Source organism: Maylandia zebra, linkage group LG1, assembly GCF_041146795.1.
Source record: "Maylandia zebra isolate NMK-2024a linkage group LG1, Mzebra_GT3a, whole genome shotgun sequence".
In the NCBI taxonomy this organism is placed as follows: Eukaryota; Metazoa; Chordata; class Actinopteri; order Cichliformes; family Cichlidae; genus Maylandia; species Maylandia zebra.
The window spans coordinates 32,834,038-32,857,769 of NC_135167.1; the positions used below are offsets into that span (position 1 = coordinate 32,834,038).

At 38.7% G+C, this 23,732-nt stretch overlaps 1 protein-coding gene across 2 annotated transcripts in view; it reads left to right on the forward strand.

Moving 5' to 3' along the window:
• The window catches only part of mapk8ip1b (mitogen-activated protein kinase 8 interacting protein 1b), a 47,992-nt gene that overhangs the window by 10,599 nt on the left and 13,661 nt on the right, over window positions 1-23,732 (forward strand). Inside the window, exons 1-4 of one of the 2 annotated variants that reach the window (XM_012920996.4) lie at window positions 678-960; window positions 6,947-7,058; window positions 17,162-17,419; window positions 21,734-21,815. In XM_012920996.4, coding sequence (XP_012776450.2) covers window positions 698-960; window positions 6,947-7,058; window positions 17,162-17,419; window positions 21,734-21,815 — 715 coding nt within the window. In that variant the 5' untranslated portion in view covers window positions 678-697. Of the gene's footprint in view, window positions 1-677; window positions 961-6,946; window positions 7,059-17,161; window positions 17,420-21,733; window positions 21,816-23,732 lie in introns of those variants that run through there. The other variant, XM_004558085.3, reaches the window with a different exon arrangement.

Sequence of the window (23,732 nt, forward strand, 5' to 3'; positions counted from 1 at the left end):
TACTCATTTGCCTAATAATTCTGCACTCCCTGTATTGTTTAGTCAGAGGTTTTGTTGAAGTGAAATTTTTAAATTTTACTAATAACAGTATTATTATTTATGAAATAATACAGCAATACATCACACAACAACATCTTTTTTGCGTCAGAAATTTCACAGACATAAAGGAATGACGTCTTTTACGATAAGTGCTGCAGACTATCTGAATATACCGTGTGACTGTTTGGGCACCTGTCTACGTTTGCTTTATGGCCTGTCAGCCTTCTTATTTTGTCACTGTCGCCATGCTGCCAGATCTCAGCACTGAGTGCAGTAGTTTCATGAATGATGATAAGCTAGAATCTTCTTTTAAGAAGATGAATAGGGAAAAAGAGCGATGGAAAAGGGAAAATTAGAAGTCTTCTGTGATCAATGAGCCCCATGAATAATTGAGGGTGACCGTGTTTTACACAGATAGAGGAGAGAGAGAGAGCGAGAGAGGAGTGTCCTCCTGTGCTGATGTTTTTCCTGTTTGGACTTCCCGTGTTGTTAGATGATCTGCTAACACCAGCAGTTTCCAGCATTGGCATAGTAAATCTGAGTAAACATCAGAGAGAGGGAGAGAGAAAGAGGGTTATATAATACTACTGTTCTCTGGTGGCTTCAGCTCCTCTCTTTGGGGGGAAAAAAATCCTCCATCCATCTCGCTTCCCTCCCAATGAGCAGCAGCAGCAGCCGGGCTCTGAATCAGACGCCGCTTCCATCGACCCTGGACGAGCTGCTCCCCTTCTCCCTCTCCCCCAGCTCTCTTCCTACACTCGCTCCTCCCTCTCTGCCTCCGTCACTGCCTCTTTCACTTTCTAACCCTCTTGCTCCTTCTTCTCCTCCTCTCCTCTTGGCTGTGGATGCCCTCCTCACTTACAGCATGGATTCGGGAGGGGAAGGAGGAGAGGGCTGGATGGAGGACCAGTGGGAGAAATGGTAGGACATCTGTCTTATTCTCTCTCTCTCTCTTGTTTTTTCTTTTTTCAGTTTATTGGCATGCAGCAACATGGCTGTGTGTGACCTTGCAAGTGTGTAACTGCTAATGTTTCTTCTTCTTGCTATTTGGCATCTCCTCGGTACAGCATGCCCTTGAAGGAGATTGCCTTTATATGACTGTGTGTACGTTTGTACCTAAACAAGAGAGGTAGAACGTGCAGCGGAGGTTGCTGCCTTATGATGACCAAAAATAGGACCATAGAGGCAATCACATGTTATCCTGCTGCATGTGTATTACAGTGGAACTGCCGGTGTAGGAGAAGCACTGTGTAGACGGATTGTTGTCTTCAGAGTTTGTTTTCATGCAGCTGATGATGGAGAAGAGGGTGATTGTACTTGGATCTGTTGAATTGGACGGGACGGTCCTGATTGTGCTCCTGTCCTTGCAGGAGGGCGAAGCTAATGAATGACAGAGAGCATGCAGCCTCATAATTCCTAGTGGTAGTGTAAACGTGAGTAAGGAAGGGAAAAGAGTATAGTTGGAGCTGCTGTGATGACTAAATACTGGGCTGAAAGGTAGAATAGCACGATCAGAGCAACACAACACAGAAACACATGTGATCGTAGCATTTAAGAGAAGTATTATGTGGGGAGCATGGTTTTCCTGTTTTCACTGTAATAAAAGATATAGAAGCACTATTTATTTCTCATTGCTCTTTGTCAGGAGATTTAATTCCATTCTGCATATTTTTCTTATCTCTTTCTATTAACAGAAGTCGTCTTCTCACTGCTGTGTGACCTTCCTTTATGATAAACTGCAAAATGTCTTTTTATCACAGAGATTATATCAAATTCAGATCAACATAAAAAAGAGTTAAAAGGAAAATACCCGTATTTGACCTTGTTTGCCATTTGTGAATTTGCAAGCAAGCCTTAGATAAATGTAGTTCTATCAGGGTTATATTGGGTTGTTTCTTATATACATACATATATAGAGATATTTATATATTACTGAGCTGGCCAAGCACATCATGGCCTGAGCGTGAGGTCATTCTGCCCTTCATTAACACAAGCAGAGAGACAGGCCGAGGAGACACAAACATGGCAGCAAGCTGCCCTGTCACCACCTGCTGTTACAATAATGCTGCAGTTTGTCCCACATCCTTAGCGATATAAAACTGAAACATCCGTCCTGCAGTGTTGTTACAATCTGAAGTTGTTTTACAACATGAGCTGATGGGACTTGTCTGCAGGGACCGTTTAAAAGCTGAACAGTTTAAAACCCACATCACTTAAAGCGAATAATCAAATTAAATAATCTCAGCAGAAAGATAAAATGTGCTGAGAATGGGATCAAAATCACAGATCTGAGCAGGAAATGCTCAAATCAGCCAAGGAGAGGTGAACTTAAGTTTTTTTTGACATGTTGTAGAGAGAAATTTATGTTTTGAGACATATTAGTCAATTTTCAATCCTTGAATGTGTTCTTTTTTATTACAGAACTACTTTTGAATTGTTCTTTCTAAACTTTGCCAAAATTGTTAAAAATTGAAAATATGAAGCCTTTAGTTTCCAAGTCGAATCCCGAGTCCCGTCCTGTGTGAGATGTTGCTGAATTTATTTGGTTTTCTCTGCTGTGTCATGGTGATGATGTTGATGTCGGCCGGTTGTTACTACATCTTGACCCTATTTGCCATGTTTCACTTTCAGTAATGATGACACAGTAAATGTGTCACAGGAATCTCTGACCTGGACAGCCCAAGCAGTCTGCTGAGTCAGCCTGCATTGATCGCTGGTAAGGTTGTAAGTGTAGCGAGATGATGAGTATACATAGTGCAGGAATATAATCCCAAGGGAATTCCATTTGTTTTCAGTTGTATTTATTCATTGCCAAACCACAACAACAGTTGCCTCAAGGCAAAGCTAGCAAAGGTGCATCGAGTGTTTGCAGACATATGTTGAAAGGTCGATAGAGCTGGACTGTGTCAGTGGGCTGGGGGTCAAAACCTTACCATTACATACTGATTAAGATCAATCCAAACACTGTATACTTTTGTGGCACTATGGAACAATGACAGTCTTCTTACCACATCAAGTACTGCCTAGATAATCTGGTCCAGCAAACTTCCTGTTGATCAGTGTACACATTTAAATAGAATTCAATCTATTAATATTACAATTTTCAAAAATACAAATTCAATTTCAGGAAGGTGAATTTTAAATTCAGTTGTTAGTGTTTAAAAAAATATTGTATTTGAGTATAAAAATTGTATAAAAGTATAAAAGTATAAAAATTGTATCTGACTTTATGTCCTCTACAAGAGTTTGTGTTGTTTTATCTTCAAATATCCAACAAAAACATGTATCGCTAATTCATAACGAAGAAAGCTTTGTAACTATCCCCACTAGTGAAGACTGTGTCATTTCCACAGCTTTCCCCCCGAGGTCTGCAGCGCTGTTGAAAAGGCTCTGGAGTAGCCCATACTGGAGGTTTCTGCATAAACGCGTAAACCTGTGACACAAAAAACCTGTGACCGAACTCAGACACACACAGACTGTTTTCCTTCCTGGTGATGAAGGAAAATGGTGGGCTGGCATGTAAAAGGGCATTTATTCTTCCAGGACCTGAAGCTCAGTAAAGCATCACTCCAACAGCCAAACCCATCTGTTGTCTGATTGGATTGTCAAATTTGTAATTGACATGACATTGACCAATCAGCTGAAAGGAAGAAAAATCAGGTCAAAATTTGTACTTCTAAGTTGAAATCCACACGCAGCCAGGAAACCTGTGTGCAGAGGTTTACACGTAGTTTTTTGCTTTGTATCTGTAACCAGATCTTAACAAAACATTTTGTAACTCGTGTAAATCTTTTTTACACACACACAAATTCTCATCTGTAGATGCACAAACACAAAACTTTCAGATATTTTGGTTTACCATGTTACAAAACTCAGTACACAAATATGCATTTGATTTACACATACAAAATATTTATGACCACAATTTGAGCCCATAAATGGACAGCTGCTGATTGGATTGTGTGAAACTGGCAGCTGTTTCTACTGCTTATCCCATTTATAATGCTTAGGCAAAAAATACATGATTCATAATAATTTATTCTACTACCTAATAAAATTCTTTAGCAAAATTTCCACTGAACTGAAAACTTAACATTGATGAAGGGAGGATTTATTGGAGAACTGTTGTATTATCGTCTTAGCTTTAGCTGAGTGTACCTAATCAACTGTTAAATGAGTGCATTTGCAACTCCAATTTTAGAAAAGTTGGGATGCTGTTTTGATCACAAGCACCCATTACTGATTCTTTGAATCTTTTCATGATGTTACTGTATATACTGTAGATGATGAGATATTCAAAGTTGTGACAATTTTATACTGAGTAACAAATTGTTGCAGAATTTATATCTGGAGTTTTTTTGCAGATTGGGGAACCTGTGTCCTTCTTTGCTTGTGAGACTCTACCGCCACAAGATTTATTATTTTTTTATATATATACCCAATCATGTTACTCACCTGTTGCCAGATGTTTTGTTTTACTACCACATAGTTTTACAGGTTTTTGTTTCCCCTGTCTCAACTTTTGTGATACTTGTTGCTGCCATCAAATTCAAAAAGTTATCTGTTTTCTACTTTGAAGAAAATATGTAGGATTATAAGATTTGCAAATAATTGCATTCCGTTTTTATTTAACTGCGATGTGACCCGTGCAGCCCATCTTATCTGAGAACTGTTCAACCCTTCACCCTGTGAACCTCGACGTGTGACAATGTAATTTGCTTTGTGGTATAGAGTCTGTTGGGATTTCTCTTTGGCTGCAGACAAAGAGGTTTATTTTTTAAAGTATTTCTTTTTCCCACCTCCCTCCATGACTCTCTCCATCTTCACACTTTTCTCACTGTTGACTTAATTGTTATGGACTCAGTCCCTCTCACTTATAACTCTGTAGACTCACCGTTTCATAATATCCCTTGAAAAGCCCGGATTACTGCTCAAAACTTGCAATTTAAACCAGTTAAAATGTTGTTTTTTGATAGCTTTGGTCAGAGGGCATATTCAGTCTGGTATTTGATAACTTTTCCTCAGTTGTAGTTGTATGCAAACCTGTGGTGAAATAGCCCAGGGTTACAGGTTGTCTTGGACAGGTTGTCAACCTGTTGCAGGACTAACATTATTAACATTTTGTATTTGCCCCTGTACACCACCACAGGGTGCTTCAAACCAAACAATTAAGATGTGATTAAAGTTCAGAATTTTGGCTTTAATTGAGTGGGTTTCCAAAAGTACTGCATTAACTGTTGAGGAATTATTGCCAGTTTTCTACACACTCCCCCAAGTGCTCAAACGTAATTGGACAAACTAACAAGCTAACATTATTTCATTATTTTAAATTTAGGTATTTTTACCTATAGGTTAGTCAGAATAAAATCATTAACCTATGATATATAGGTTTTAGTGTCAGAAAAAGATTTAAGGATAATGATGATGTAAATCAATATTTCCTCACCACAAATTGCCTAAAAATGAAAATACCAGTACAAGTAGTTTTATTTAAGGTCATCTAAGTTACTCACATACACTGTGTATAGCTGTGTTGTAAAAAGTTTTTTATTTTACATGTATTCCTTTTTTTTTTTTAAACTTTCCCATTGTCTTCTTTTCTTTTGTTCACTTTGTTCTGTCCTTCCTTCAGTCTGTATCTCCCACCTCCTTCAGGGCTTCATTGTGGAGGTAACAGATGCTTTTTCTCAGGCTATTTAACTTTCTATTCCCATCCTCTGACATGTGATGGCTAAAGACTGTAATAGCTGTATGTACACTCACGCTAGCAGTCAGAAATGACATTACCATGATGCATCAGTGGGGGGATGGTAGCTGCACAGGTTTACAAGGTTTATTTGACGGCTTGCTCCCATGCTCTGTCGTCTTTGTCTTGCATCTCAAATAACATTTTGCTCTGACTCAGTCTGTTATGCCCGGAGGCTGCAGGGTAAAGGGACAACATGCAGCCATAATTGCAGATGGGGAAAACTGAACCATTGTTTACTGGATGTTAATTGAATCCTGCCACAGACAGCAGGACCGTACATTTCCCTTTCTGCTGCAGGAGCATTCAAGACGTTTGTACTTCTCTGCAAAACACAAGTTCACTTTTCTTAGTTTCCTATTCTGCATTTTTACCAGCGGTGGCTTTATGTGACAGTGAATCCAACGAGTAATCCAAAGGTAATGCTACAAGTGGTGTAAGGCATTACCTTCTTTAAATAAGTAGCATGATACATTATAATGAATTATGTGTAATACATTACTTTCCTTGAATAATCACCCTATAGCTCATTGTCACTGACAAAGTATGAGAAGGAGAAGAAAAAGAGTTATGCTGTGTGTATTAATTTTAGTCCCACTTGTGATGAATGAAGTGTAGTGGTGCCAAAAGAAAATCACTTTTACAAACAGCAGATGGAGATATTCACAAAATAAAACAGGCCGATAAAATCCTGGATGCTCATTGTTTTCTGCTCTAAACGAGCAGGTAGTGCTTGATTTAGATCTGCCTGAAATCAGTGCTTGAAACATTTAGTAAGTGCTTTAATACTAAATATAAATCCTTTAGAGGTCTGAGTGAAGTGTATAAAACTATGTGGTATAAGAGTCAAACGCCATGTTTCCATTTGTTAGGAACAGTACTATGACACAAAACAATAGCTTTAGATCTGTTTATCTCTTATAAGTATTAATGTAGATGCCTATGCTTGTTATATTTTGGTCATTTATAGCGACCTATATTCAAATTGTCATTGGACTGAGCATAGGAGATACAAATAACTGGGTCAACAAGAGATTCTGAGATGTACTATGGCTTGAGGATTATATATATATATATATATTTTTTTTTTTAAATATATATGACTCATCTATGCGCTATCCTCTTCTTGTCCCTCTCACCCTAATCTACCCTTTCACTCAGGTTGACCCATGACATCAGCCTTGATGAATTTGAGGACGACGACCTCTCCGAAATCACAGAGATCACAGATGAGTGTGGGATGAGCCTCAATTGCAATGGCCCAGATATAAAGGTAGGATGGCCCCATGAAGAGCTGCTTCTTGGCAGATGTCTTGTCATAGCTGCAGATGTAGTGTTCATCTTCAAGTTATTCTTTATCAGCTGCTGGTGAAAAAAATAATCAGCAGCTCTGAATGAGAGCTGCAGTATACTAGAGGATCCGCTGAGTTATGTAAAGCTGGGTTGGAGGTTCAAATTGTTTGTGTATGCTATTTGTCATTTATAGAAAGCATTCGTGAGTCCTCCTGCAAAGATTATGACATTATTTTTGTGGTGGGACTTTGGGAACTTTCTGAGTGTCTTGGGAAGCTTTTAAGTTACATCAGATGGTCGTCCACTTGAAAAGGCCGCTGACAAACAAGGTCAAAATGATCGTACACCAAAGCCTTTTAACTTTATCTAACAAAGTTTTAAAAAAAAAATTATATCGTATTGTACGTTCCACTCATGCATAACCTCCAGTGTTATTCGTCAAACTCATCATGCGATCCTTCAAAAATTGGGCTTGCCTCCTTTCGGTGACACTCTGTCAAAGTTTGAGTACAGCTAAGGGTCAGTTTCTCCTCTCTGTAGTGTTTTGTAATGAACAGCTGCTGCATTCAGCTTCCTGCCAGCAGAGAACAGGAGCCCGAGGCAGACAGGCCTGACAGACGGTGTCGGAGGCGCTCGCTGAAAGAACTTTGAATGTGATCGCATGCGATTGCCCCGATCCATCCTGGGCATCTAAATAATTCACTCTGAGCTTTTTACTGTTTGTTGAAATCCACCAAGAGTTTTTTTTTGGGAGTTTTTATTTTGTTTTGTTTTTAAGAATAGAAATGAGGGGGTCACTAACAGAACTGAGTAAGGAATATATACATGTAACTATAAGAGAAATAGTAGTGGAGTGGTGCTGAAGGAGAAAATAAATAGAGTTAAATTTGTTATTCTGTCAGATCATCATCTTCTATTTAACTCTACTGCTGTAACCAAGGCAACTAGAGGGCGAGAGGCTTTTCACAGGGCATTTGTGTGAGTAAATAAGATTCTATCTTTCTTTTCCTTTTTCATTATTTCTGTGAGTTATATTTTATCATTTTAGTGAGGCAGTGACTTGACTGATGGGACAAAAATGACTCTAATAATGCAGAGTGGTGGGAATATTTTGGGGTTTTAAAAGCCAGTACTCTTTCACACAGTACTCTTTTTTTCTTGTCTTGCTATCCTGGGAGCTAATTATAGCTCACATTGCTGAATGTGAGCACTTTTTGCTGGAAGTGTCTATGTGTGTGAAGACAGATGACTCATCTCCTTGAAGAGCCTCGCAGAATCCAAAATGGCCCCATGGATGGCAAAAAAGACAAATCTCACAGCGCAGCCAACAACAAATCTCACGTGTTGTCACTCTCAGGAAGCGCAAACAAACTGTTTTGCTGCTGGAAGAGACAGCTCACTGGTCCTAGTAATGTCACTCCCCTCCATTTGGAAATCTCGTGTCCTTTGGTCTAATTTACCATATACCTGCAGTTCATTGCAGTTGGCGGGATTTTGCTGTGCTACAGCAATTCAGTTGGGTTGACGTCTGGACTTGGACTGGGCCATACGTTTTCAGTCTTTCTATTGTAGATTTGCTTCTGTTGTTGTGATCACTGTCCGGTTGCATGTGCCAGTGTTGGCCAAGCCTTAGCAAAGTACAGTCATTCATTTCTCTGCCATGGTGTTATAATTGATATGGGGTGATTAGGGTTTGTTTATTTTTCTCCAAATGTTATATTGTCCATTATGGCCAAGCATCTTCACTTTTGGACATCTAAGCATGTTTGTTTTAGAGCAAAGCATTTGGCATACATACATCATTTTACATATCTAGTCTAAGAAGATTAACTTTCTTTTGGAGCAAGGAACTGGTCGAAACTTGCAATTTAAAGTTAAGGCTGTTAAGGTTCTATAAGAATCAGGAGATTGTGATCCGCTCGCACTGCTTCTTGTTTATCTCCTCAGTATGTCAACCAGTGATTAGGGGGCAAAATAATTGCACTGTTGTTTTATTTAAGAAAAAAAGAAAGAAGGACAGAAATGCAATCCCCTTATTGTGCAATTTTCTTCTAATGACAGTACAGATCCTGTAGGAGACCATTTAGGCTAAAAATTTAGATGTTACTCAAAAGTTAAGGTATAGTTAGTGTGTAGATCGCATATAGTATATTGTTCTTGTTCTAAGATCATTTTAGCAGCTATATGTTGAAGGAGAAAAATTGCAAAATGTCCAATTTAACAATTTCTTGGCGATCTTATGGATAGATAACAGCTACAACAGTCACACGCTTGGAATTGAGTCCAGCGCTTAGTGAATTGTGTATTTAACAATGCTGGTTTCCCGAGCTGTACAGTACATAACCGGACAGAGTCGTATAATCTTTTGTGGTAGTCAGTAACAAGATGTGTTGATTTTCTGAGTGTTTTCTATATCTTGCAATGACTCACCAGTGAGGATGCAGTTTGCTTTTTAGATGGTGTTGAACCTTACACTGAAGGCACCTAGCAGAATAAAGGAAATTGTTGTTTTTGTCACCAGCATGAAATCGTGACAGACACCAGACAAAGGGAGGTTGTAGTAATAAAAAGAAAGATGTCACAGTGTTTATTTTTTAACCACTGCTATTTTCATTGAGGTTTTTAAATCACTACACCCACCCCACAGTTGTACACAGCTTGATTCTTTCAGTTCATGTTTTTTGTTCTATATTTGTCTTGTGCCCAACTTCAATCCCATCACTTAAGACTAAAGGAAGCTGTTTTTAGGAAACAAGCTCTGATGACAAATAACAAATGTAGCCACTGGCTAACAAACATTTTTCGTTAAGAGTTGGCAGAGAACAAGTTACACATAACAGAAGAGATTTACCAAGTGGCGAAGACGTCATTTATTGAAGTAGTTGATTGCTTAGTTTTCAACTAATTCTCCCATTTATAAGTTAGATTTAACAAAAAACGTATTTATGATTAAGTTTAGAGGTTTTAATAATTTTATAAATTATTTTGGTAATTGATCATAGAATCTTCTAATAGACAAAAGGTACAACAATTAAAACAATACCCAACAATCTACATAGTTTCAGTAATATAGAAGAGGAGCACTTTGGGCGTGGTATTTAGCTGTGCTAAAATGGCTAATGTGGCTATCAGATAATTACTACAAGTTAACATGTGCACCAGCCAGGGTAGCATTTATAATACTGGATTAATACTTCATTGTTCTTAAAGTAGATGCTTTCCTCTTTAAATTCCTTTAGCTGTAAGTGATGGGAGGGGCTCTGTGCTTGTTGTGCCAGTTGGAGGAGGTAAAGATGGCAATTTTAAAAAAAAACCATTTTTGTTGCAAACGATTAGTTTAGTATTTAAACATTAGTTTTATTATCAGTTAATATCTGAGGTTTTTTGACAACCATAGTAGACACAAATTCAACAAATGGCATATCATCTTCCTCAGTATGCTGGAAGTGTAAATGTTCAGCTTTTTTTAAATGACATTAACCATAAGAACCTTATTAGCCACTGATTTGGTCTTTGTGTCCTTCTTTTCCACGTCCTTCTAATTTTGTTCAGTTTGTCATGTGAACTATGATGTGCTTGAAAACATTTCTTGTAGAATGTTTAACCATGGAAAACAGAAGCAAGGATCAAAGACTGAATCAGCTTGATGAAACAGACTGACATTCTTTATGTTTCAGCTGTAATCACAGACCTTAGGGGCACTGCCTTGTCTTTGCTTCTCATTTTAAAGTGCACAGAGTTTTAGAGGCCCAGTCTGTTTTAAAAATTTATGAGGAGGCAGGGCAGCTTTAGAATATTTGGTAGGGAGCCCTCACACACACACACACACACACACAGAGCTGAATTCATCAGTGATCTCATCATCCGATGGGAGACTGAAAATGTATCTGGTCTCATCAATAATGAACGGTCACATGGAAGGAACATCACACACACCAGACATGTGTGGTGCCTGCCTGAGTAGGGGGCCACAGAGGTGTGCACTGTGGTATTTGCTCGGTGGGTGGATGGACAGTGGGCTAACAACATTATAAGGACAGAAGTTTTCCACCTGACCTTTTAATCTTTAAGTTCAGGTGTTTTGAGTCCCATTGCCACAGGCATATACCATCAACCACATAGCCATGTCTCCTCTAGGGCTTGTTCAGTCCTGTAGCTTGGCTGATTAAAAATAGGCCCAAATTGGCCACCAGAGGCAGAAGTAAGCACAGATTGAAAGTAGTGTTAATAGTGGTAGGAACAAGATATTTTGTACAGTACTTCAAATAATTGATGGGACGGGATCCACCCATTCTCATCTGCTTATTCTTATCAGGGTCGCGGGGGGGGTATCCCTGGTACCACAGGGCAAGATGCAAGGTTCACCCTGGACAGGTCCCCAGTCTGTCGCAGGGCTAACACAGGGAGACAGATGGGTGTGTTTTTTTTCCTTCTGTATCAGAATCTCTCTTTGATTTATATCTCTTTTTATTAGACTTGGGTAGAAAATATATATATTTTTCCATAATTTCCTGGCATTTTATTGGGGTATACAGTATATGATAATAAATATAAACTTAATTTAAAAGGACATAAAAGCTGAGCTAACTGATATTAATCATTGTAGCTAACCACGTGCATTTCACCCATAAAGTCTCTGCCATCTGGAAAACAACACTCCTGCGCCTGAGGAGATGTCATGATCAACAAGATTGTAGGTATATTTTTGAAGAAATCCAAATTACCACCAAATAGGCCTGAATTGTTAGACTATTTAGGTGCTTTTATCCCAAAATGTTCTTCTCAAACAAAACTTCTGCTTCTTTTGCTCTTATGACAATGTAAATAAATAGATTCTTTGATTCATTTTTGTGGTGAACACACAAACATGAAACAAAAGTCACTTGTTATTCCACAGTTAAGAAGCTTCTGTTGAAGAAGACAGAGAAAATGGGCTTTTATCTAAATTAGTGTGCACATGGCTATTGTGAAGGGTTCTTGAAGGGTTAATGGAGAGCAGCTGATGTCCAGAATGAGACTTAAAGATATTTAGTGCTTCTGAGAGACATAAAGTGACAACATGCATTATAAAAATCAGTGAGAGAGAAAGGGAAGTGCTTTCATGCCCAAGTGTAAGGGTGAATGGATTTGATTAGGAGTCATTTGCTGTGTGTGGATGGCTGAAATGTCGTATGTCAGGGTGGAGTCAGATAGGATGGCCAGTTATATTTAAGTGACTGCAAAAACACACAAAAAGCAGCATCTACACACAGATTTACCACACATGGAGAATCAAGGCTTTGTATTATGTCTAGATTCTGCTTTATTTATATTAAATTCACTTGCTTAATGTAAATATTTGAAATGATTTATTTTTTTATTTTACAGAAACAAAAAGAGAAAAACCTTTTAGAGAAAGTTGGAAAAATCTGAGCTATTGAACTTCATAAAAAGGTGTCATGTCCCTTGTGTGTTATTTTAATTACTGATATTTGTAATGCACTGCAATGCACTTCAACAGTATTGTCTTAAAATATAAGGTGCCCATAAAAATGTTTTAAAGGTGAACCTGTATAAATAAGTATCAGTGAAACAGATCCCCTTAATCCAGAAGGGTAGAAGGAGAGTGATATACTGAGGGAGAGTGAGGACGGAAGCAATAGAAAATAAATGGAGCAATGAGAGAGAGAGGGAGTGAAAGAGGGTCTAGCAAAACACCAGTGGAGAAGCAGACCCATTTCCATGGCAACAGTGTTTCTCTCACCTACTGCACATGTCAAAGCTGAAAATACATGCAGTGTTGGCACTTATACGCACACAAACACACACACGCACACTGCCCCCATGGATACCGCTCACGTCATCTCATCCACACATGGTAACAGTGGAGAGGAAGCTGCTTCATCAATGCAAACAGAAACAGGAGAAGCCCTGTTTGGCTCTGCTACTGTTAATAAAGAGCAACTGATATGACAGCAGTGTTCTGATATTCAGCCTTGTGCTTACCTTTATGTATTCCCATTGACATGAACAGACGCTTACAAGGCCCGACCCTCTCCTGCATGATTCATTTAAGCCAAATTGATATATATATATAGATATCTATCTATCTGCTCGTTTGTTAATAAAAATGAAATAAAATGCAATACTTTACTGTATTTTATAAGAGCAGAGTGAAGCCAAAACTCTGGATTTGACAAACACATACAGGTCCTTTCAAAGTCGGCGTGGTTCAAATGTTCTCTTTCTATATTTTATTTTTCTGGCATTCGGTTTGCAGCTGAGCAGTACGTTTGGGGTGATTTGACATTTTCAGTCTTTCCTTGTGTTTCCCCTGCTCCGGCTGCTCTGATTGGGAGAAAGAAGAGCATCACGTCTTCAAGGCAGCATCATTTCCTTAGTCACTGATCCCCTTGTCTCCTAGCAACAGGGGGCAGGGCTCTTCAGAGTCCAGTAATAATTTCTCATCATAAACAAGAAGAGGAGAAGAGCATTTGCAGGCTCCATTAGGAGGCATTGATTTTTAGCAGGTGAAAAGGTGAAGTGAAGGAGAGTGAGGGTAGACAAAAGAAAAATATTGGTGGGAGGATTGTTGTTATTAGACACAGACAGACACTGACATGACGTTGCTGCCCTACAACACAAACTCACTGCTCATCACATGCCACTTACAGGTGTTTGCAGTGTGTGTAAATGGTTGGTTGGATATGGCTGTAGATTAAAGATGACCAATTGATAATTGGATTGTTTAAGGAATAGATAGCTGGATAAATCATGACTGCATATGAACGATGAACAGTAGTGACCATGACAACACTAGCTGGGAAGAAGAGGCAGCGAAGGCTGCAGGCCCCAAACTGTGCCCTGCTTGATCACCGGTATTACTATAAGTCTATCCATAGTTTACAAAATTGACATCAAACTGTATTAAAAAAAAGCATCGTTTTCCCATAATCTCTGCTGTGAAAAAAACACAGGTTTAAGACATCAACAACATCAGTTATTTATAAACAGTATAACTGTTAGACTGAATGATGAAAGGTGGTATATAGATGGGATGGGATAAATGCCAGCTAGACTGAAATGGATGGATGAATGAACAAGAATCGAATATAGAACATTAGACTGCTGGATGCTTGATAAATGGGTGGATAATAGATTGATGGAAGATTATTAAGTGGATAAGAGGATGGAAAGGTAGATAAGCATACAGATAGCTATGTAGCAGGAGTGGGCAATTAATTAACCGAGGAGGTCACATGAGAAACTGGACCTGTTGTGGAGGGCCACACCAATAAACTGATCTCAGATCTGCTCAGTATTAATATTATCTTAGAGTGACCTTCAACAGCAGTCCCAATCCCCCCTGTGCCTGATCCCTGCTATACAGGATGATCAAAAAAGGATTAAAGATATAGTCAGGCATTAAAAAAGAATTATACTCATAAATATACATTGAATAAGGTGTGACTGTGTCTTCCAACAAATTGATGCATTCTCACAAATAAAGAATTAATCTAGTAACACTATAAGAGCTGTAAGCCATCATGTTGCCCAGCCACAGTTGTGGAGATGGACATGGATGTTCTGTCTAATCACATTTTATGTATGTGGCTGGAGACATATGTAGCATGCCAAAGATGGAAGGGAAGAAAACTTGTAGGTGTTCAAGTTGCAGGGAGGAACATTTTAATTCATGGCTGCAACTTCAGACATAAGATATGAAGGGTCGTACCTATGTTTTATTGTTTTATTTATGTGTTTTCACTATGTGTGTGAAAACACATAGGAAAAAAGACAATGATATCCTCTTCCTCCTCACTTCAAGCCTCTTCCCATGAACTTAAGTCATGGCTCTGTCACATGTAAATGCATATAAACATGCTTATTGCAAATATTGTTGCAGTTACTTATTGTCAGCATATTAGACATGCAACCATCCGATCTACGACAGCTGGCATCAAGCTGACTAAATAATAAAAACACCTCTAGTAGAGATTACATGTAAACTCACACTCCAAACATAGAATTCATGATTGTCTGCAATCTAAGATTATGGAAAATATATATATTTTTAAATTTTTACATGTTGGTGTCAGTCCTTTCTTGTATCATCTTTGAAAGTAATCCATGGTCTGATATATACTCGGCAGTAAACAACCGATCTCCATATACAGTTAATATCTGCATCTTGGCAATCTTTGTGTTTGGCTTATGTCTGTATTTTTAAAGGAGCTTTTATTCTTGCTTTTGCCCTCGTTTTGATTCAAAACAGTTGTATGGGTAAATGACTAAACCATATAAGTCTAATAAATGTGGACTGAGTATGAATGCAATTAGATGAACATTTTCCACTTTAGCTTTTGGCTGTTCAGCAAACCATTATAGCAGTCCTATTTCAAAGACAGGCAGGCTTCTTTCTTTCTTGGGAGTGAGAGACCTCTGGATATCTGGGATGAGTGTCTCACTGCATACAAATGTGCTTGAAGGCAACACTTAGCCAACAGAAATGAATTAACCTCCATTCCATTCAGCAACTGTTACCTTACAGTCTGCAACAAGTAAATTCGGTTAATAGGAGTGCTGTCTGTTACAACAAAGGTTTAAATCTTTACGATATTGGTTATAATACATTCCTGGTACTTGTGATTTCTCGGTGTATGAAGTATTTACAGAACAGTAGCTTATTAAATTATGGGTTTTTTTTCTCTTCCTCACAGTTTCCTTTGTGAGGTTTGTTTCCTAAAATAGTTTAAGGTGACTGTGACTGTGTTTTGTATGGCAGCTGAGAATTACACCAGTGTTTCTCCTACCATTGCCTTGAGGGGGCGATCCAGTACTGCAGCCTCACCCCACAGTCAGCCTAGAGAAAACACCGTTAACTTTAATCTGGACTAGCACAGATGTTTAAAAAGAATATGACTTGGATCCAAACTAAATTTTATAGATGGTAAAACTGACAAAACAAATGAACAAACAAAAATGAATAAATAAATAAATAAAGGTTTGATAATACTATATTACTTAGTATCAAAAATAAATGTTATAGCATTAAGTTTAATTAGGTTTTAGTTCTAGAGCAACTATACTGTTTTTGTTTCATTTTGTTTTTTTGCTCATGTCTCTCAAATTGTAAAAACGAAATAGATTATTTTAGATTCATAACTTTAAATAACTCTAAATAACTTTTTTTTCTGATTGTGCTGTAGAAGGTGGCAGACCTCCAAAACAGTTGTTCAACATTGTTCATGTTCTTGTTTTATTTGCATTTGTTTTTTTACAGGTTTTTCTGTATGTGAGGCAAACAGAGAGCACTAAAGACTATAATAGGCTTAGCAACGACTTGCCATGTGCTGTGTGTGTGTCTGTTTTGTATGTGTAGCTGCAGGGATAGTGATGATAAGTGAAGCAGACTGTACTGTCCCAGTGCCCTCTGACTTACTGTCTCTCAAATGCTTTGCTTGTGTGTTGTTTCAGCAGCAGTGAATCTCTTCTTCTTTTTTGCCAACAAACTCATATCTTGCACACTGTGTATGATTAGCGTTAGAGTAAATAAATGTGCCTAATTTTCCAACTCTTGTTTTATGAATTGATTGTTTAGCCTAACGGAGTCATCGATTTTGAGAGGTTTCATCATCAAAGCAATTAACAAATTGATTCAATTGCAGTGCTGCACGAAAGGCCAGAGGTATTATATCTGTTTCTTTTGGGGGCGTGAATATTTTTAACAATTTCCTGTTTCCAGGGTCAATATCATGAATTTGTTTTGAAATTTTTGTACTAATTTTCTTAATAGAATAGGTTTCTTAGCTTTAAAAGTAAAAAGATAAAATGAGAAATAGCAGAGCAGATTGAGTTTTTACTCTAACCTCATTACTGCAGGTAAATTCTGTCAGGTAGAAAAGCTTGATGCTAGAAATAGTCCGTCTCAGCTTTAAACGGCACTGTGTGTTGGCAGTGAATGTGTTCCTGTTGAAGACAGAGTTGCTTCCAATTGGCTAGCTAAATCTCCTCATCCCATCCACATACACTCTCTCTCACTGTCTTCCTCTCTCTCTCTCTTCCCTGTCTTGACTGATGTCGGGCTTATTCCAATCCCTGCAGAGCCGTGTGAGACGAGGAACCAATAGCATGTCGGGGAAGGCGGAGCTAGGAGCAGTCGGCCAGCTTCAGGCAGAGATGCTGCATTTGGACCTCATCGATGGTGCTGACGGTTACCGCGGTGACAAAGAATCCTCGAAGGCGTCTGCAATTTCAACTCCGCCAGTCACCAAGGACCCTGCAGCACCTGTTACCATGGATACTTACCGGCCCAAGAGACCCACGACCCTTAACCTCTTCCCAATCGTGCCACGCACACAGGTATAGCCTGAATTAACCTTATCCTCTCGCTCTCTCACACACACACACATTCACTCACACAGTTAAACAGTTTGTGGCAGGTGGACAAATATTGATGAGTAATTCTGGAGGACTGTGGGAATGTTTCAGTGTTTTTCTTTCAGTGTTTTTTCACTCCACCTATATTGGAGCCTCCTCTCGCACAAATATTATGTTTGAAATTGTAAATATAACTGGATAACCTACTTGACATCACCACTGGATTCACTACAATTGCTTCTCTGACAGGATGTGTTTTCTCCACTGAACAATAGCCTCAACTGTCATTTCTTTTTTTCTATTGGTGCCCGTCTCTGTTTGCTTCAATGGCGCTTGAGCTCGTGACCATTCGTGTCTGTGTGTGTCTGTGTGTGTGTGTCCATGTAAATCAATCTAAGTGAGGACCAGCACTAAGAAGGAAGACATTTTAGGGTAGTTTTAGGCTTTAGTTTTGGAATGGGAACTAAAAAATGTAAAGTATCGATAAAGAGCAGCGGTGTAGCCATACAAATGTGTGCAACCATGTTCGGGTTTACTGCGACAGTGAAGGTGTGTTTAAAAAATGTATTTGCACTATAGAGCACACATTTAGATTTTTCTTTTTTTGTTCAGTAAAACCTATGAATTAAAAATTGAGCATTACAATCTGCTAATTAAGTTTTGATAATGACAGTGGTATAGTTATGGTTTGAGTAGGTGGTAGACATCAGAGTGAAAGATAGTGATGAGGGCTGAAGTACTTTGTTCAGATAAGGAAAACATTATGACTTGGATCAAAAGGTTATAAAAGCCTTGGTTGTCATGGTAAAGTATGAACTGATTTGGTTCAGATAGTGTTTGTAGTTTGTTAATAATTACTTATTGAGTTACTTGAAGTTGAGGTCCTCATCTTATTGTTTTCTTGACTCCCTCCTTTATATCCGTAATGATTACTAGACCAGGACATTCATCATTATAGCCTCTTGCTAATACGTTGATCTTCTTGACTTGAGGACAGTGTCCAAGTTCAAATAAGACACATCTAATGTGCACAAAATCAAAACCTTTAGCTAGCTCCAGGAGATGTTTCAACACCTGCACAAGCGTCACTGATGTTTCTTTCAGTTCTGGGAAGGAAAAGTAGCATGTAGTGAGTGGATTAGAACTTGTTAGGTGAAAAGAGCTTCAGAGAATATGGTTGGATGAACAATACAGATACTTTGCCTTATAACCGAACAAAATACTATAAAATGGGCTAAAGAGTCAGAAATAATGTTACATGATACATTACACTGTTAATTCAGATAATAAAGGATTTGTTGCCATGACTTGTTAATGTGATGGAATTAATTTGAGAGAAAAAAGGCAAAACCATGTCATTCAAGAAAACAAATTAAATCATTTTATTCATGTTTACATTTGAATTCTAGAAATATTTCCTTTGATTCACTGAAATGTAGAACTACCTCTATGTCATATACATAGTAATGTATACAGTGAGTGAGTTTGGCCTCCTTGAGTGCAGGCAGTCAGCGTGATCAGCCAAGCGTCTACAGCCTGTTTGCCTTTGCTTTGCACTTGATCTGGAAGCAAAGTCTGCTCTGCTCAGTGCTCCGCTTTGTTCCTGTAGGTTGTTTGAGCTGTCAAAAATGAAAAGTATAAAGGAAGTAATTGGTCTCAGTTATGTTTCAACTGGGGAAATCTTCTTGTCTATTCCAGCACTGTTCATTTTTACCTTTTATACAGCAACTAGAAAAAAAACCATTTAAACCAGTGCTGAAATACTTTACTGTTGAGGTTTCTTTAAAAAGTTTAATACATGCAATGAAAGTGAAGACACAGATCAACAGGCTGCATTTTATACCAGATAAATTCATTAGCAGTTGCGGGTGTCGCGTTTTTACTTAGATACTTATTATTTAAAATACTTTTTGGTCATAAAAAATATCATCAGGTGTGATCAAGGAAATCGGGGTAATATTATGTTTTAGTAAAACGAAACACAAAACAAAATCTGTGTCTGAAATACCATCAAAATTGATAGATTGAGAAGATCACATGGCATTATAAAAAAAAAACTGATCTGTCATCGCTGAAGTAGATTTATTAAAGTATTGTTCTGTTATTGAGACAGCATGGCTAAATCAGTTGAGGCAGAGGTGACAGTGAAGACTTTCACAGTGTGCATCCTTACACAGCAGGAATGAGACAGAAGATTTAGGATGATTTCCAGTCATTAATGTTTTTTCTCAGACCTTGAATTGTTAGAAGATGAGTAGGTTGTGTACACTGGGCGACTGTTTCCAGGTCAATGAGTGTGCAGAAATGCAAAAGTATACGGCATATTTGCTCTGCATCGTTTTGCAGCGAGTCCCATGTCTGAACAAAAGCATCTCTGATCAGCGTTAACACACTGAGGGTTTTTTCAAAAGCAGTATTTTTTAATCCAGTAATGTCAATAGTGCCACATCGAGTCAGACTGTTAAGAGGTTGAATTTCATCATTAAAAACCTTTTTTCCTTGTGCAGTGGTCAAATAAATGAGGTAAAATTAGTTTTCTTTATCCATTTTAAAATGAATAACCAGTTCTGATTCTGTCCACCTTTTAGTTGTTATAGTATTTGAAATATCGAGTAGTCAAAGATGCACAGTATAATAAATCTTTTGCAGTACTGAGGAGGGTGCTGCTTTACAGACTGTCTCCACTTTTGCTTCCCAATTGAAGTGATTCAGTGGGCAGAGAGACAGACGTCCCTCCGAGAAAGGATTAATCTAACTCTAATTACTTATCGGGCATGCTCCATATGTTGAAGTGCATGTGTGTTTGTGTGGCAGTGTGACTATAAGGAAGGTCTGCTTAGATACCAGCAAGAACAAGTAGCATGTTGTCATTTAAAATTGATTTATAAAGTTTCAAGCTGACCTGGTTTTAATAGCTAGCTCAATTTGCAATGAAATTCATGCAGAAAATCCAAATATGGCAGGGTGACACAAGATGCAGCTGTGATAGGCTGAGACAGCTGTCAATTAAGGCGCCCCATCTCATTCATTCAGCTTCCAAGGTCTCCAAACACTTCAACTTGGCAAGCTTGTGTTCTGTTGTATCAAATTCACACAGATTTTAGTCATGGACTCTGAGTCCTCAGATATATGCAGTTGTTTCCTACCTGCTGATTCACTCTTTACCATGGCAACAGCCCTGTCTCCGCCTGGTACACGTAGATGGAAAAGTGAGTCACACGTAGTGGGTGGACGGAGGAGGAAAAGATGTTATTTTGTGCGTGCTGTCGTCACAGGAGTTTCCAGCTCTCCATCTGTTAAAATCTCTGTTTAACTCTTCTGTTATCTACAACTGAGTGTTAAACCATAGTCTTTCTGTGGAAGCCGTTAAAATAAGCCACTGAGTCACAAAATATATCAGTCGTGATAATGATTAGATTCATAAGCGTGTTTGGCAGGTTTTGAATAATTCCTTTTAAAACCTATTTGGTGGCTAAATGCCAAATTTTCTGGAAACACTGCTGGCTTCTTCGGCCTATTCTAGATGCCATGATCAATTAGTTTATTGGTTGCTGCATTTTTATACATATATTTTAAAAAGAGATTAAAACATGGCTTAAGAACAACTTTAATATCATGCTGAGAAGTGTTTCAGTCACTGTGTTGTGACTGATTGTGGGTGTGGACTGGATGCACTGAGTTGTATTTAATTCAGCAGAGATGTCACTGTGAGCAGCCACACCCTTTATGATCTGTTCACCAATCACTGATAAGCTGCTCTTTAAATGACTCCTTTCATCAGTGACAATGATCAGCAACCTCTCTTTTTCTGTACTTATAAATGAAAGTGTCATATAGATACCACAAAGATGTTCATATAGATTTTTGTAACAAGGTTGATTTTGCTTTTATTCTTTCTTGATTTCCATATTTAGAAATGTATAGAAAGAAAGGAAACCTCACAAGTTTCATGACTTCAATCAGCAATTACCCCCCAAAACAGCCTAAAGAGGCTGTCTGACTGCGTGAGTGTGTTTCCCAGTGGCTTGTGTAAATGTCAGGTCCCTTTAAATGCACACCACGGAGCATGGACAAAAGAGTTCCTGCTCATTCAACAGAATAAAAGGTTTGTGTGTGCATGTGTGTATATGAAGTGAGAGAGAAGCGAGAGGAAGAGAGAGACACACACACTCACACACAGAGAAGTTGTATATGTTGTGTCAGGATCCAGAATTCAGTGAGCAAACCCATCTCTGTTCCTCTTTTATCCATCTGTTGTTCCTTCTCTCAACTTCCTTCCTCTTCTTCTTTTTTCAGGACACGTTAAACAACAACTCCCTTGGTAAGAAGTACAGTTGGCAGGAGAAGGTTTCAGGCTCATCCTCGCCCCTTAAAACAGGTGAGCTTCCCCACATCATGTTTATGAGTCATGTTTTAGTTTAGACACATTTTCTCATTTAGTTGATGGTAACTGGGATGTGCTGGCCAGAATCCATTGTTGTGTTAGTAACATTCAGTCAGTGTCGGCGTGTGTGATTTGCATTGAGTCTGACAGCTTGTGTGTCCCTCTGAACCTTGGGGACACTGCTCAGCCTTGGATTAGCTGCTGGGACAAGTTGAGCTAGCTGAGGCTATGCTGTATATTGTGCGTGTTTGGAAGCCAGCTGAGGCTTAAAGCTAGCTAGAGGCTGTCATAGCCCATTGATGCTGTTCTTTGAAGAGCACCATCCAAAGCTAGAGTAACCAGATTCACAGCCAACAGTTAGAAAAATGTAAATATTAGGTGTTAAGTCGACCTTTTAAAGGCAAATCTGGGGAACAAGCTTCCAAATTCAGGCGAAATGAACTTTTATGTTCTATTCAAGTAATAGGGACAAACTTTAGAGCTTTTAAAGCACATTGTTGTGAGATGATGCCCTTTTATTCCATGCCCTATAAATTATATAAATTGAAATAATGGCAAGTGTTACAGTGTTGCTGTCTGGGTAGTTTGGTTTTATTTGGATTGGATTGAATTTCATTAGGTGTGACTGCGAGCACTATAGTCGATTTGTCATTTGATATGTCAGACTCACTGAAAAAAACAAATGTAAATCTGTTTGCCAGATCATTGCTCGTATTCATGCTGCCCCGACGTCATGCCAGCGCATATTAGGAATGGCATAGGCACCGATCGGTTTTCTATCGCCCATTTGCTGGGAGTAAGGGCGCCCTCCGTTTGCGAGGTGCGCCTGGTGCTTGCGGCACAGGGAGGAGAGGGCGGGGCGGCGGGGGATTCTCTGGCTGGCTGGAGCAGCATCTAATAACCAACTCGCAAAATAAAAACAACCCAACAAACACGAAAACACCAGACATTATGATACAGACTTATAATTTGCACCAATGTTTTTTCGAAATTCTGTACGTGAAAAGTGAGCGCGAGAGCCCTCGGTGCGCCTGCTTACTGCTGAAGTCAAAGTAAAACTTTGTCATCTCCACTACATACAGTACAGTAGGCTTCAGTTACAGCAGTGCAAGTAAACAAACAATATATATAAGAAGAGTAAGAAAATAAATATACACTTTAGGACTCGGGGTAAAGGGATCAATAACAATTAAAAATTTATATTTTACAGTTTGATGATTTAAAGTCTCACACACAACCCGTCGAAAGGGGAGGGGCCCTGCTGCTTCCAAGTAGAGCACATTTCATTCATAATGTTGTAAATCCAAGCCCATTATGTATTCATGATTTGAATCCTGGGTTGTGTGAAATCCCAGAAATACACCTTAGACAAAGTCAATCTGTGAACTAAGGTTTAGGTCTATTAGGTTAATTGTGATGATCCTCGATATGGGGGATTTGTGTTCATACTGGAGTGCAAAATTAGAACCAGAGGGTGTGTTCGCCCAGGGCGCCAAACAGGTTAGGACCGCCACTGAATGAAAAGATTCTTTCAATTTTGCAGTGCTTCTTGTGTGCACAGCTTTAACATTTAAATGAAAATGAAACAGATTTAATTTGAAATCAGTCCTGTCCTGAATTAGCCCCTCTGTTATTTAAATACCATTTAAAATACTCGGGAATGATGTCTGAATCCCCTGCCAATGGATTATGACATAACACGTCAATCACCTTCTCCTGGCCACACTCTGAATTTGATGAGTAATGGGGATTTGGCTGTGTAATCCTGACATCCGTTACCTAACCATTTCTACTTTTCTCTCTTTCTGTGTGTGCTTTATTTTATCTGCCTGTGCATTCGTTGCCATGTCTGTCTTCGTGCATGTGTGCGCATTTGTTTGTCCATCATGTTTGCGTTTCTGCATCACGTAT